The 13087-nt window shown below is 49.9% G+C and overlaps 2 protein-coding genes across 2 annotated transcripts in view; both read right to left on the reverse strand.

The window, feature by feature from the left end:
• The window catches only part of LOC123750637 (mucin-4-like), a 49662-nt gene extending 49069 nt beyond the window's left edge, over positions 1-593 (reverse strand). Inside the window, exon 1 of the mRNA XM_069334257.1 lies at positions 529-593. Within this exon, the coding sequence (XP_069190358.1) occupies positions 529-593 (65 nt within the window). The remainder of the gene's footprint in view (positions 1-528) is intronic.
• On the reverse strand, positions 590-10776 carry LOC138370252 (uncharacterized). The gene is made up of 2 exons (XM_069334258.1): positions 10712-10776; positions 590-2021 (listed from the first exon to the last, which is right to left on the reverse strand). Exons 1-2 carry the CDS (start codon positions 10774-10776, stop codon positions 590-592), a joined length of 1497 nt encoding a protein of 498 aa, XP_069190359.1.
• Positions 10777-13087: the final 2311 nt, after the last annotated feature.

Below are 13087 nucleotides of genomic sequence, written 5' to 3' on the forward strand. Positions count from 1 at the left end.
GCTTGGTTCCTTGCATGATTAACCATCCTGTGAGATAAGGATGTTAGATGAACTTGTAATATTTCATATAGAATAGGATAGCAGCACATTGCTGTGTATACCTAAGATTGTAAATAAACACAAAATTCTAAAATAGTACGTGAAAACACTAACTTTATCATAGTTTACCATGTTATTTATTTTCTGTAATAGAAAGTATGTAATTGTTTTTTTCTTTTTTATTTAGAGGGTAACCAAATTAAGCTTTTCGTTGAAGGTAGAAATTGTTTTGGTTCCCGTATTTTTTTTTTTTTTTTAGATATATACAAGAGTTGTTACATTCTTGTACAGCCACTAGTACGCGTAGCGTTTCGGGCAGGTCCCTGGAATACGATCCCCGCCGCGAAGAATAGTTTTTTCATCCAAGTACACATTTTGCTGTTGCGTTAAACAGAGGCTACAGTTAAGGAATTGCGCCCAGTAAATCCTCCCCGGCCAGGATACGAACCCATGACAAAGCGCTCGCGGAACGCCAGGCGAGTGTCTTACCACTGCACCACGGAGATTGGAATCAGGAAGCCTCTACCAGCTCCAGACGTCGACGAATCCCTCATGCTGGTGTCAACGACCCCCTGATGCTGGTGTCGACGACCCCCTGGTGCTGGTGTCGACGACCCCTGATGCTGGTGTCGACGACCCCCTGGTGCTGGTGTCGACGACCCTTGATGCTGGTGTCGACGACCCCTGATGCTGGTGTCGACGAGCCCCTGGTGCTGGTGTCGACGACCCCCTGATGCTGGTGTCGACGACCCCCTGGTGCTGGTGTCGACGACCCCCTGATGCTGGTGTCGACGACCCCCTGATGCTGGTGTCGACGACCCCTGATGCTGGTGTCGACGACCCCCTGGTGCTGGTGTCGACGACCCCTGATGCTGGCGTCGACGACAGCTGGTGTCGACGACCCCCTGATGCTGGTGTCAACGACCCCTGATGCTGGTGTCGACGACCCCTGATGCTGGTGTCGACGACCCCTGATGCTGGCGTCGACGACAGCTGGTGTCGACGACCCCCTGATGCTGGTGTCAACGACCCCTGATGCTGGTGTCGACGACCCCTGATGCTGGTGTCGACGACCCCTGATGCTGGCGTCGACGACAGCTGGTGTCGACGACCCCCTGGTGCTGGTGTCGACGACCCCTGATGCTGGAGTCGACGACAGCTGGTGTCGACGACCCCCTGATGCTGGTGTCAACGACCCCTGATGCTGGTGTCGACGACCCCTGATGCTGGTGTCGACGACCCCTGATGCTGGTGTCGACGACCCCTGATGCTGGTGTCGACGACCCCTGATGCTGGCGTCGACGACAGCTGGTGTCGATGACCCCCTGGTGCTGGTGTCGACGACCCCCTGGTGCTGGTGTCGACGACCCCTGATGCTGGTGTCGACGACCCCCTGGTGCTGGTGTCGACGACCCCTGGTGCTGGTGTCGACGACCCCCTGGTGCTGGTGTCGACAATGCCTGATGCTGGTGTCGACGACCCCTGGTGCTGGTGTCGACGACCCCCTGGTGCTGGTGTCGACGACCCCTGATGCTGGTGTTGACGACCCCTGATGCTGGTGTTGACGACCCCCTGGTGCTGGTGTCGACGACCCCCTGGTGCTGGTGTCGACAACCCCTGATGCTGGTGTCGACGACCCCTGGTGCTGGTGTCGACGACCCCCTGGTGCTGGTGTCGACGACCCCTGGTGCTGGTGTCGACGACCCCTGATGCTGGTGTTGACGACCCCCTGGTGCTGGTGTCGACGACCCCTGATGCTGGTGTCGACGACCCCCTGGTGCTGGTGTCGACGACCCCCTGGTGCTGGTGTCGACGACCCCCTGGTGCTGGTGTCGACAACCCCTGATGCTGGTGTCGACGACCCCTGGTGCTGGTGTCGACGACCCCTGATGCTGGTGTCGACGACCCCCTGGTGCTGGTGTCGACGACCCCTGGTGCTGGTGTCGACGACCCCCTGGTGCTGGTGTCGACGACCCCTGGTGCTGGTGTCGACGACCTCTGGTGCTGATGTCGATAATTCCTAGTACTTGAGTCGACGACCCCTGGTACCGGCGTCGACAATCCTCGGTGCTGGCACCAACAACCCCTTGTGCTGGCGTCGTCAACCCTTGGTTCTGGGCGTCGACGAACTCTGCTGGTGCTAGCTTTTATGACTGCTGGTCCTGGTGTCGACGACCCCCCCTCCCCCGTAGTGCTGGCGTCGACGACCCCCCCCCGGAGTGCTGGCGTCGACGACCCCCCGGAGTGCTGGCGTCGACGACCCCCCGGAGTGCTGGCATCGACGACCCCTCCGGAGTGCTGGCGTCGACGACCCCCCCGGAGTGCTGGCGTCGACGACCCCCCCGGAGTGCAGGCGTCGACGACCCCCCCGGAGTGCTGGCGTCGACGACCCCCCCGGAGTGCTGGCGTCGACGACCCCCCCGGAGTGCTGGCGTCGACGACCCCCCCGGAGTGCAGGCGTCGACGACCCCCCCGGAGTGCTGGCGTCGACGACCCCCCCGGAGTGCTGGCGTCGACGACCCCCCCTCCGGAGTGCAGGCGGACCATCCCTAGTGCTGGCGTCGACGACGACTGGTCTGATCCCCCAGACCTGCTCAACAATTACCACAAACGACAGAATGAACCCGCAGACCTGAAGAGTTAAATATGTTAAATATATGAACTAGTGTCTTAAATATGATTTGCTTTCATCATATTTACTAGTATCACATCAGACCAGACACTGAATCACATAAAAATTGTCATTTTCTCCCTGTTCAACTCATTAGTTGAAAGACCTTTTTCAGTGCCAGAGTAGTTGACAGGTGGAATGCATTAGGCAGTGATGTGGTGGAGGCTGACTCCATACACAGTTTCATATGTAGATATGATAGAGCCCAATAGGCTCAGGAACCTGTACACCAGTTGATTGACAGTTGAGAGGCGGGACCAAAGAGCCAGAGCTCAACCCCCGCAAGCATAACTAGGTGAGTACTAGTACATCCTATTTTACAATATAAGTTGTGGTCATCATACTTAAGGAAATATTGATCTCAAAAAATACTTTAATATTGATATCGGTCTGATATCATTCGTAAAAGTTAATTTAAATTTATAGGCAAACACTTTTACAAGTCGGAGATTGAACGCAGACCTGCATGAAGCTAGACCGTTGCTCGCGTCATGCAGGTCGGCGTTCAATCCCCGACCGTCCAAGTGGATGGGCACCATTCCTTCCCTCCCACTCCACCCCACCCTCACCTTCCCCCCCCCCCCCCGTCCCATCGTAAATCCTTATCCTGACCCCTTCCAAGCGTTATATAGTCGTGATGGCTTGGCGCTTTCCCCTGATAACTCCCTCCCTCCCACAGCAACCTACTCCGCTTCCTGTGGGAGAAGCTTGGTGTGGGAGTAAGATGGCTTGGGAGCAAATTGGTGTGGGAGTAGCTTAATGTGGGAGCAGTGTGGTGTGGGAGTAGCTTAATGTGGGAGTAGCTTAATGTGGGAGCAGTGTGGTGTGGGAGTAGCTTAATGTGGGAGTAGCTTAATGTAGGAGTAGCTTAATGTGGGAGCAGTATGGTGTGGGAGTATCTTAATGTGGGAGTAGCTTAATGTGGGAGCAGTATGGTGTGTAGCTTAATGTGGGAGTAGCTTAAAGTGGGAGTAGCTTAATGTGGGAGCAGTGTGGTGTGGGAGTAGTTTAATGAGGGAGTAGCTTATTGTGGGAGTAGATTAATGTGGGAGTAGCTTAATGTGGGAGTAGCTTAATGAGGGAGTAGCTTAATGAGGGAGTAGCTTAATGTGGGAGTAGCTTAATGTGGGAGTAGCTTAATGAGGGAGTAGCTTAATGAGGGAGTAGCTTAATGTGGGAGCAGTGTGGTGTGGGAGTAGTTTAATGAGGGAGTAGCTTAATGTGGGAGTAGATTAATGTGGGAGTAGCTTAATGTGGGAGTAGCTTAATGAGGGAGTAGCTTAATGTGGGAGTAGATTAATGTGGGAGTAGCTTAATGTGGGAGTAGCTTAATGAGGGAGTAGCTTAATGAGGGAGTAGCTTAATGTGGGAGCAGTGTGGTGTGGGAGTAGTTTAATGAGGGAGTAGCTTAATGTGGGAGTAGATTAATGTGGGAGTAGCTTAATGTGGGAGTAGCTTAATGTGGGAGTAGCTTAATGAGGGAGTAGCTTAATGAGGGAGTAGCTTAATGAGGGAGTAGCTTAATGTGGGAGCAGTGTGGTGTGGGAGTAGTTTAATGAGGGAGTAGCTTAATGTGGGAGTAGATTAATGTGGGAGTAGCTTAATGTGGGAGTAGCTTAATGAGGGAGTAGCTTAATGAGGGAGTAGCTTAATGAGGGAGTAGCTTAATGTGGGAGTAGATTAATGTGGGAGTAGCTTAATGTGGGAGTAGCTTAACGTGGGAGTAGCTTAATGAGGGAGTAGCTTAATGAGGGAGTAGCTTAATGTGGGAGTAGATTAATGTGGGAGTAGCTTAATGTGGGAGTAGCTTAACGTGGGAGTAGCTTAATGTGAGAGTAGCTTAATGTGGGAGCAGGATGATGTGGGAGTAGATTAATGTGGGAGTAGCTTAATGTGGGAGCAGGATGATGTGGTAGTAGCTTAATGTGGGAGCAGCTTAATGTGGGAGTAGCTTAATGTGGGAGTAGCTTAATGTGGGAGCAGCTTAATGTAGGAGCAGTATGGTATGGGAGTAGCTTAATGTGGGAGTAGCTTAATGTGGGAGTAGCTTAATGTTGGAGTAGCTTTATGTGGGAGTAGCTTAATGTGGGAGTAGCTTAATGTGGGAGCAGTATGGTGTGGGAGTAGCTTAATGTGGGAGCAGCATAATATGGGAGTAGCTTAATGTGGGAGCAGCTTAATGTGGGAGTAGCTTAATGATGGAGTAGCTTTATGTGGGAGTAGCTTAATGTGGGAGTAGCTTAATGTGGGAGCAGTATGGTGTGGGAGTAGCTTAATGTGGGAGTAGCTTAATGTGGAAGTAGCTTAATGTGGGAGTAGCTTAATGTTGGAGTAGCTTTATGTGGGAGTAGCTTAATGTGGGAATAGCTTAATGTGGGAGCAGCTTAATGTGGGAGTAGATTAATGTGGGAGCAGCTTAATGTGGGAGTAGCTTAATGTGGGAGTAACTTAATGTGGGAGTAGATTAATGTGGGAGTAGCCTAATGTGGGAGTAGATTAATGTGGGAGCAGTATGGTATGGGAATAGCTTAATGTGGGAGTAGCTTAATGTTGGAGTTGCTGTATGTGGGAGTAGCTTAATGTGGGAGCAGTATGATGTGGGAGTAGCTTAATGTGGGAGCAGTATGATATAGGTACCTGGGAGTTAGACAGCTGTTACGGGCTAGGGTGTGTGTGTGTGTGTGTGTGTGTGTGTGTGTGTGTGTGTGTGTGTGTGTGTGTGTGTGTGTGTGTGTGTGTGTGTGTGTGTCAAAGCTGGATAAATTGCTGACCTGGAGAGCGTGCAGAGATCCTTTACTGCTAGAATCCACTCAGTAAAACACCTAAACTATTGGGACCGACTAAAGAGCCTAAATCTGTACTCCCTTGAGCGCAGGCGGGAGAGGTATATAATAATTTACACGTGGAAAATATTAGAGGGGCTGGTCCCAAACCTCCACACAGAAATAACACCACATGAGACCAGAAGACATGGCAGGATGTGCAGAATACCCCCGTTGAAAAACAGAGGTGCAACAGGTACTCTGAGAGAGACCTATCAACATCAGAGGCCCGAGACTGTTCAACACGCTTCCACTACACATAAGGGGCATAACTGGCCGACCCCTCACAGTGTTCAAGAGAGAACTATCAACATCAGAGGCCCGAGACTGTTCAACACGCTTCCACTACACATAAGGGACATAACTGGCCGACCCCTCACAGTGTTCAAGAGAGAAGTATCAACATCAGAGGCCCGAGACTGTTCAACACGCTTCCACTACACATAAGGGGCATAACTGGCCGACCCCTCACAGTGTTCAAGAGAGAACTATCAACATCAGAGGCCCGAGACTGTTCAACACGCTTCCACTACACATAAGGGACATAACTGGCCGACCCCTCACAGTGTTCAAGAGAGAAGTATCAACATCAGAGGCCCGAGACTGTTCAACACGCTTCCACTACACATAAGGGACATAACTGGCCGACCCCTCACAGTGTTCAAGAGAGAAGTATCAACATCAGAGGCCCGAGACTGTTCAACACGCTTCCACTACACATAAGGGGCATAACTGGCCGACCCCTCACAGTGTTCAAGAGAGAAGTATCAACATCAGAGGCCCGAGACTGTTCAACACGCTTCCACTACACATAAGGGACATAACTGGCCGACCCCTCACAGTGTTCAAGAGAGAACTGGCTAAGCACCTCCAAAGGATACCTGATCAACCAGGCTGTGACTCATACGTCAGGCTGCGAGCAGCCGCGTCCAACAGCCTGGTTGATCAGTCCAGCAACCAGGAGGCCTGGTCGACGACCGGGCCGCGGGGACGCTAAGCCCCGGAAGCACCTCAAGGTAACCTCAAGGTAAGGTAAGGGAGTAGCTTAATGTGGGAGTAGTATGGTGTGGGAGTAGCTTAATGTGGGAGTAGTATGGTGTGGGAGTTGCTTAATGCGGGAGCAGTATGGTGTGGGAGTTGCTTAATGTGGGAGTAGTATGGTGTGGGAGTAGCTTAATGTGGGAGCAGTATGGTGTGGGAGTAGCTTAATGTGTGAGTAATATGGTGTGGGAGTAGCTTAATGTGGGAGCAGTATGGTGTGGGAGTAGCTTAATGTGTGAGTAATATGGTGTGGGAGTAGCTTAATGTGGGAGTAGTATGGTGTGGGAGTTGCTTAATGTGGGAGTAGTATGGTGTGGGAGTAGCTTAATGTGTGAGTAATATGGTGTGGGAGTAGCTTAATGCGGGAGCAGTATGGTGTGGGAGAAGCTTAATGTGGGAGTAGCTTAATGTGGGAGTAGCTTAATGTGGGAGTAGCTTAATGTGGGAGTGGCTTAATGTGGGAGTAGCTTAATGTGGAAGCAGTATGGTGTGGGAGTAGCTTAATGTGGGAGTAGCTTAATGTGGGAGCAGTATGGTGTGGGAGTAGCTTAATGTGGGAGTAGCTTAATGTGGGAGTAGCTTAATGTGGGAGTAGCTTAATGTAGGAGTAGCTTAATGTGGGAGCAGTATGGTGTGGGAGTTGCTTAATGTGGGAGCAGTATGGTGTGTGAGTAGCTTAATGTGGGAGCAGTATGGTGTGGGAGTAGCTTAATGTGGGAGCAGTATGGTGTGGGAGTAGATTAATGTGAGAGTAGTATGGTGTGGGAGTAGCTTAATGTGGGAGCAGTATGGTGTGGGAGAATCTTAATGTGGGAGCAGTATGGCATGGGTGTAGCTTAATGTGGGAGTAGTATGATGTAGGAGTAGCTTAATGTGGGAGTAGCTTAATGTGGGAGCAATGTGGTGTGGGAGTAGCTTAATGTGGGAGCAATGTGGTGTGGGAGTAGCTTAATGTGGGAGCAGTATGGCATGGGTGTAGCTTAATGTGGGAGTAGCTTAATGTGGGAGTAGCTTAATGTGGGAGTAGCTTAATGTGGGAGTAGCTTAATGTGGGAGCAGTATGGTGTGGGAGTAGCTTAATGTGGGAGTAGCTTAATGTGGGAGTAGCCTAATGTGTACTCACCTAGGTGTACTCACTTAGTTGTGCTTGCGGGGGTTGAGCTCTGGCTCTTTGGTCCCGCCTCTCAACCGTCAATCAACAGGTGTACAGATTCCTGAGCCTATTGGGCTCTATCATATCTACACTTGAAACTGTGTATGGAGTCAGCCTCCCCCACATCACTTCCTAATGCATTCCATTTCTCAACCACTCTGACACTAAAAAAGTTCTTTCTGATATCTCTGTGGCTCATTTGGGCACTCAGTTTCCACCTGTGTCCTCTAGTGCGTGTGCCCCTTGTATTAAATAGCCTGTCTTTATCAACCCTGTCGATTCCCTTGAGAATCTTGAATGTGGTGATCATGTCCCCCCTAACTCTTCTGTCTTCCAACGAAGTGAGATTCAATTCCCGTAGTCTCTCCTCGTAGCTCATACCTCTCAGCTCAGGTACTAGTCTGGTGGCAAACCTTTGAACCTTTTCCAGTTTAGTCTTATGCTTGACTAGATATGGACTCCATGCTGGAGCTGCATACTCCAGGATTGGTCTGACATATGTGGTATATAATGTTCTGAAAGATTCCTTACACAAGTTTCTAAAGGCCGTTCTTATGTTAGCCAACCTGGCATATGCTGCTGATGTTATCCTCTTGATATGAGCTTCAGGGGACAGGTCTGGCGTGATATCAACCCCCAGGTCTTTCTCTCTCTCTGACTCTTGAAGTATTTCTTCTCCCAAGTGATACCTTGTATCTGGTCTCCTGCTTCCTACCCCTATCTTCATTACATTACATTTGCTTGCTCTAACAGCCATTTGTTCGACCATTCCTGCAGCTTGTCCAGGTCTTCTTGAAGCCTCAAGCTGTCCTCCTCTGTCTTAATCCTTCTCATAATTTTGGCGTCGTCAGCAAACATGGAGAGGAATGAGTCTATACCGTCTGGGAGATCATTTACGTATATCAGAAACAGGATAGGTCCAAGTACAGAGCCCTGTGGGACTTCACTGGTGACTTCACGCCATTCTGAGGTCTCACCCCTTATTGTAACTCTCTGCTTCCTATTGCTTAGGTACTCCCTTATCCACTGGAGCGCCCTACCAGTTACTCTTGCCTGTTTCTCCAGCTTATGCATCAACCTTTTATGGGGTACTGTGTCAAAGGCTTTCCGACAGTCCAAAAAAATGCAGTCCGCCCACCCTTCTCTTTCTTGTTTAATCTTTGTCACCTGATCGTAGAATTCTATCAAGCCTGTAAGGCAAGATTTACCTTCCCTGAACCCATGTTGATGGGTTGTCACGAAGTCTCTTCTCTCCAGATGTGTTACTAGGTTTTTTCTCACAATCTTCTCCATCACCTTGCATGGTATACAAGTTAAGGACACTGGCCTGTAGTTCAGTGCCTCTTGTCTGTCACCCTTTTTAAATATTGGTACTACATTAGCAGTCTTCCATATTTCTGGTAGGTCTCCCGTTTCCAGTGACCTACTATACACTATGGAGAGTGGCAAGCAAAGTGCTCCTGCACACTCTTTCAATACCCATGGTGAGATTCCATCCGGCCCAACAGCTTTTCTCACATCCAGCTCCAATAGGTGCTTCTTGACCTCATTTCTTGTAATTTCGAACCTTTCCAAGGTCACCTGGTTTGCTGCCACCTCTCCTAGCGCCGTGACTTCTCCCTGTTCTATTGTAAAGACCTCCTGGAACCTTTTGTTGAGTTCTTCACACACCTCTTTGTCATTCTCTGTGTACCTGTCCTCGCCCACCCTAAGTTTCATCACCTGTTCCTTCACTGTTGTCTTCCTCCTGATGTGACTGTGTAGTAGCTTTGGTTCGGTCTTGGCTTTATTAGCTATATCATTTTCATACCTTTTCTCAGCTGCTCTTCTCACACTGACGTACTCGTTCCTGGTTCTCTGATATCTCTCTCTACTTTCAGGTGTTCTGTTATTACGGATGTTCCTCCATGCCTTTTTGTTCAGCTCCTTTACTTTCATACATTCCCTATTAAACCACGGATTCTTCCTTTGCTTCTCTGTTTTTTCCTGTCGGGCTGGGACAAACCTGCTTACAGCCTCCTGACATTTTTGGGTGACATAGTCCATCATGTCTTGTACGGACTTGGTTCCGAGTTCTGTGTCCCAATGTATATCCCATAGGAATTTATTCATCTCCTCATAGTTTCCCTTTCGGTACGCCAGCCCTTTGTTTCCCAGTTCTTTTTTGGGGGTGATAATTCCCAGCTCAACCAGGTACTCAAAGCTCAATACACTATGATCACTCATTCCCACGGGGGCTTCCAACTTAACTTCCCTTATATCCGACTCATTTAGGGTAAATATGTGTGAACAGTATGGTGTGGGAGTAGCTTAATGTGGGAGCAGTGTGATGAGGGAGTAGCTTCATGTGGGAGCAGTGTGGTGTGGGAGTAGCTTAATGTGGGAGCAGTGTGGTGTGGGAGTAGCTTAATGTGGGAGCAGTATGATGTGGGAATAGCTTAATGTGGGAGCAGTGTGGTGTGGGAGTAGCTTAATGTGGGAGCAGTGTGGTGTGGGAGTAGCTTAATGTGGGAGCAGTATGATGTGGGAGTAGCTTCATGTGGGAGCAGTGTGGTGTGGGAGTAGCTTAATGTGGGAGCAGTGTGGTGTGGGAGTAGCTTAATATGGGAGCAGTATGATGTGGGAGTAGCTTAATGTGGGAGCAGGTTGCTGTGGGAGCGGGATAATGGTGAGACGTCGACGTCAGATCAAGAAATATACCCAACTGGTTTCGCTGGTTCGGTATATACCCGCATCTACCCGTCGCTATCACCCACCAAATATATATTTTTTCCTCGCTATCGACCTCTTCCGTCTTTGAAAAGATCTACCCCTTGATCTATCCCATAATCATCCCCTATTCTAAATTTTTTTAAACCACTACAACTATAGAATTTATAATTATTGTATAAAATTTAATTATTCATAATTTTGAATTCTAGGTATAAAATGTTTTCCGGAGTGTTGAGTTTAAGCGTGATTGGTGTGGCGTCAGGTGCGTATTACCTCTTCGACACGGACCCCTTCGAACTCACTCCTCCGATCACAATGCCGCCACTCAAGACCATCATGTTTCAGCCGTTAGATGAGATATTGACGGACCAGTCCGGCAACTCGTCGTTCCCGCTGTACTTCCTGGACAACACGGGCTCCACCGTCAACCTGCCGGCTATCAGCTTCTCCATCATCAACATCTTCGGCATCAAGACCGCTTCGGGCGCCAACCCGATGCTCACCCTCTACGACGACAAGCAGGAGGGAAGGTCGATTGAGTTCCAGTTGGGCAGTCCCTGTCGACTCAACGTGACGGGCATGAATAAAGGCGGGTTGTGGGTTGCCCAGTCACGCATCAAGGACTACTCCAGCAACTCCTACCGGTGGTTCACGCTGGAGAGGAACCCCAATTACATAGCCATCTACGAGCCGTTAGACCATTCCTACCCCATACTCGACTACGACAACATGCACAACGACGCCGTCGATTTCACCACCTTCACCAGATTCACCGTCAGGTCCCCGGGCTACACCGCCCAGTGGGATTTCCTGGGTTATCATTTCCAGCCGACCAGACCTGTCAAAGGCTTCGTCAACAAATACGTTGCGCATGCGCTGGCCGATGTCAAAGAGCAAGTCGTCCGTTTTCAGAGAAGAAAATGGCGCTGTGATTTCGCGCTCTTCAAGGTGTTGGAGGGAAAATCGATTAGTGACTTTGCAATATATTGGAGGGATAGGTGCAAGGAGCCGGACCTAGTGAGGTACAGCGAAGACCAGGAGCAGAGGCTTGGCTTCATCCTCCTGGTTAATGGGATTCCCCTGCCTACGGCCGAGCAGTACAACGACAGCCTCGTCATATTTCATCTCCCGGAATATCTGCGGACCAGACCCATCAACCAACCTTGGCAGAGAGATAGGGAGCCCACCAACGCATCCTAGCAGTGAGAGGGTAGCGCTGTGACTACGCGATCGTGTGTTAACACGGAAACTGACTCGTTATCATGGGCAGCGAAGACCAAGAGGTTTCCGGCCGTTGTGATGACTGGGATTCAGCTCTCAACGATCGCCTCGCTCTGTTTCCGCTCCCGAGTCTCTGAATCCCTTTGACAGTTCTTATTTTTTTTCATTCTACGAATTCAGCAACAAAACTGCTTAGGTAATTTTCAGGAAAGATAAGAAGGAAAGGTAAGAAGGAAAATGGTAAGAAGGAAATGGAATTATCAGGGCGGAAGCACCAAGACATTACGACTATACAGCAATTTACCTGAATTTACCTGAGGGCCACTAATACTAGTGGCCTCGACGAGGACAGGAAGCTGGTGGCTTGTAAATCCGTGGTTTACAAAAACTTACCCCGCCCTTGGCGGGTAAGCGGTTCCATGGGTTTACAACCCTATGGGTGAAAAAGCATCTCCGATTTTCTGTCCTGCATTGTGGCTTGTTGAGCTTGACCCCGTTGCTCCTCGTTCATGTTACATCTGACCTTTTGAAGAAAGTGTCCGGATCGACATCCTCCAAATTGTTTAGTATTTTGACGGTTTCTATGAGATCCGCCCTGTCATGCCTAGTCTGTAGTGGTATTATTTGTGGCCCTCAACCGTTCCTGATACGTAACATGACTAAGCTCTGGAATGATTGTTGTTGCCCGGACAGGCGGTGAAGGGCAGGGAAGGTGGTGAAGGGTAGGGAAGGTGGTGAAGGGTAGGGAAGGTGGTGAAGGGTAGGGAAGGTGGTGAAGGGTAGGGAAGGTGGTGAAGGGTAGGGAAGGTGGTGAAGGGTAGGGAAGGTGGTGAAGGGTAGGGAAGGTGGTGAAGGGTAGGGAAGGTGGTGAAGGGTAGGGAAGGTGGTGAAGGGTAGGGAAGGTGGTGAAGGGTAGGGAAGGTGGTGCAGGGTAGGGAAGGTGGTGAAGGGTAGGGAAGGTGGTGAAGGGTAGGGAAGGTGGTGAAGGGTAGGGAAGGTGGTGAAGGGTAGGGAAGGTGGTGAAGGGTAGGGAAGGTGGTGAAGGGTAGGGAACAAAGAGAACATTGAGCAAGGGAGCAGAGTCCTCTCAACCCTCTCCTATGAACATGCTAGCATCCCAGTATAATCAACTCAAGCGAGCTTCCGGTCCCTCACCGGAATTCACTAACTGGACCGAGAATCAGTGGTTCAAAAAGTTGTGCCTAGTCCTCGAGTCACAAAATACTATCATCTTGAGTCTTCTCAACGAGAATCTAGCGAACCGCGCTAATCTCCAACAACAACAACAAGAAATAACCCTCCTCCGCGAGGATATTAGAAACTACAAGGCTAGCCAAGACCAACTACAGCATGATTTGAATGATCTCCATGAGGAAAACAACCTTCGGAAAACTGATGAAGCCTTAAAAAAGCAGGAGGAAGCTCTCA

Source organism: Procambarus clarkii, chromosome 31 (assembly GCF_040958095.1).
Source record: "Procambarus clarkii isolate CNS0578487 chromosome 31, FALCON_Pclarkii_2.0, whole genome shotgun sequence".
Classification (NCBI taxonomy): Eukaryota; Metazoa; Arthropoda; class Malacostraca; order Decapoda; family Cambaridae; genus Procambarus; species Procambarus clarkii.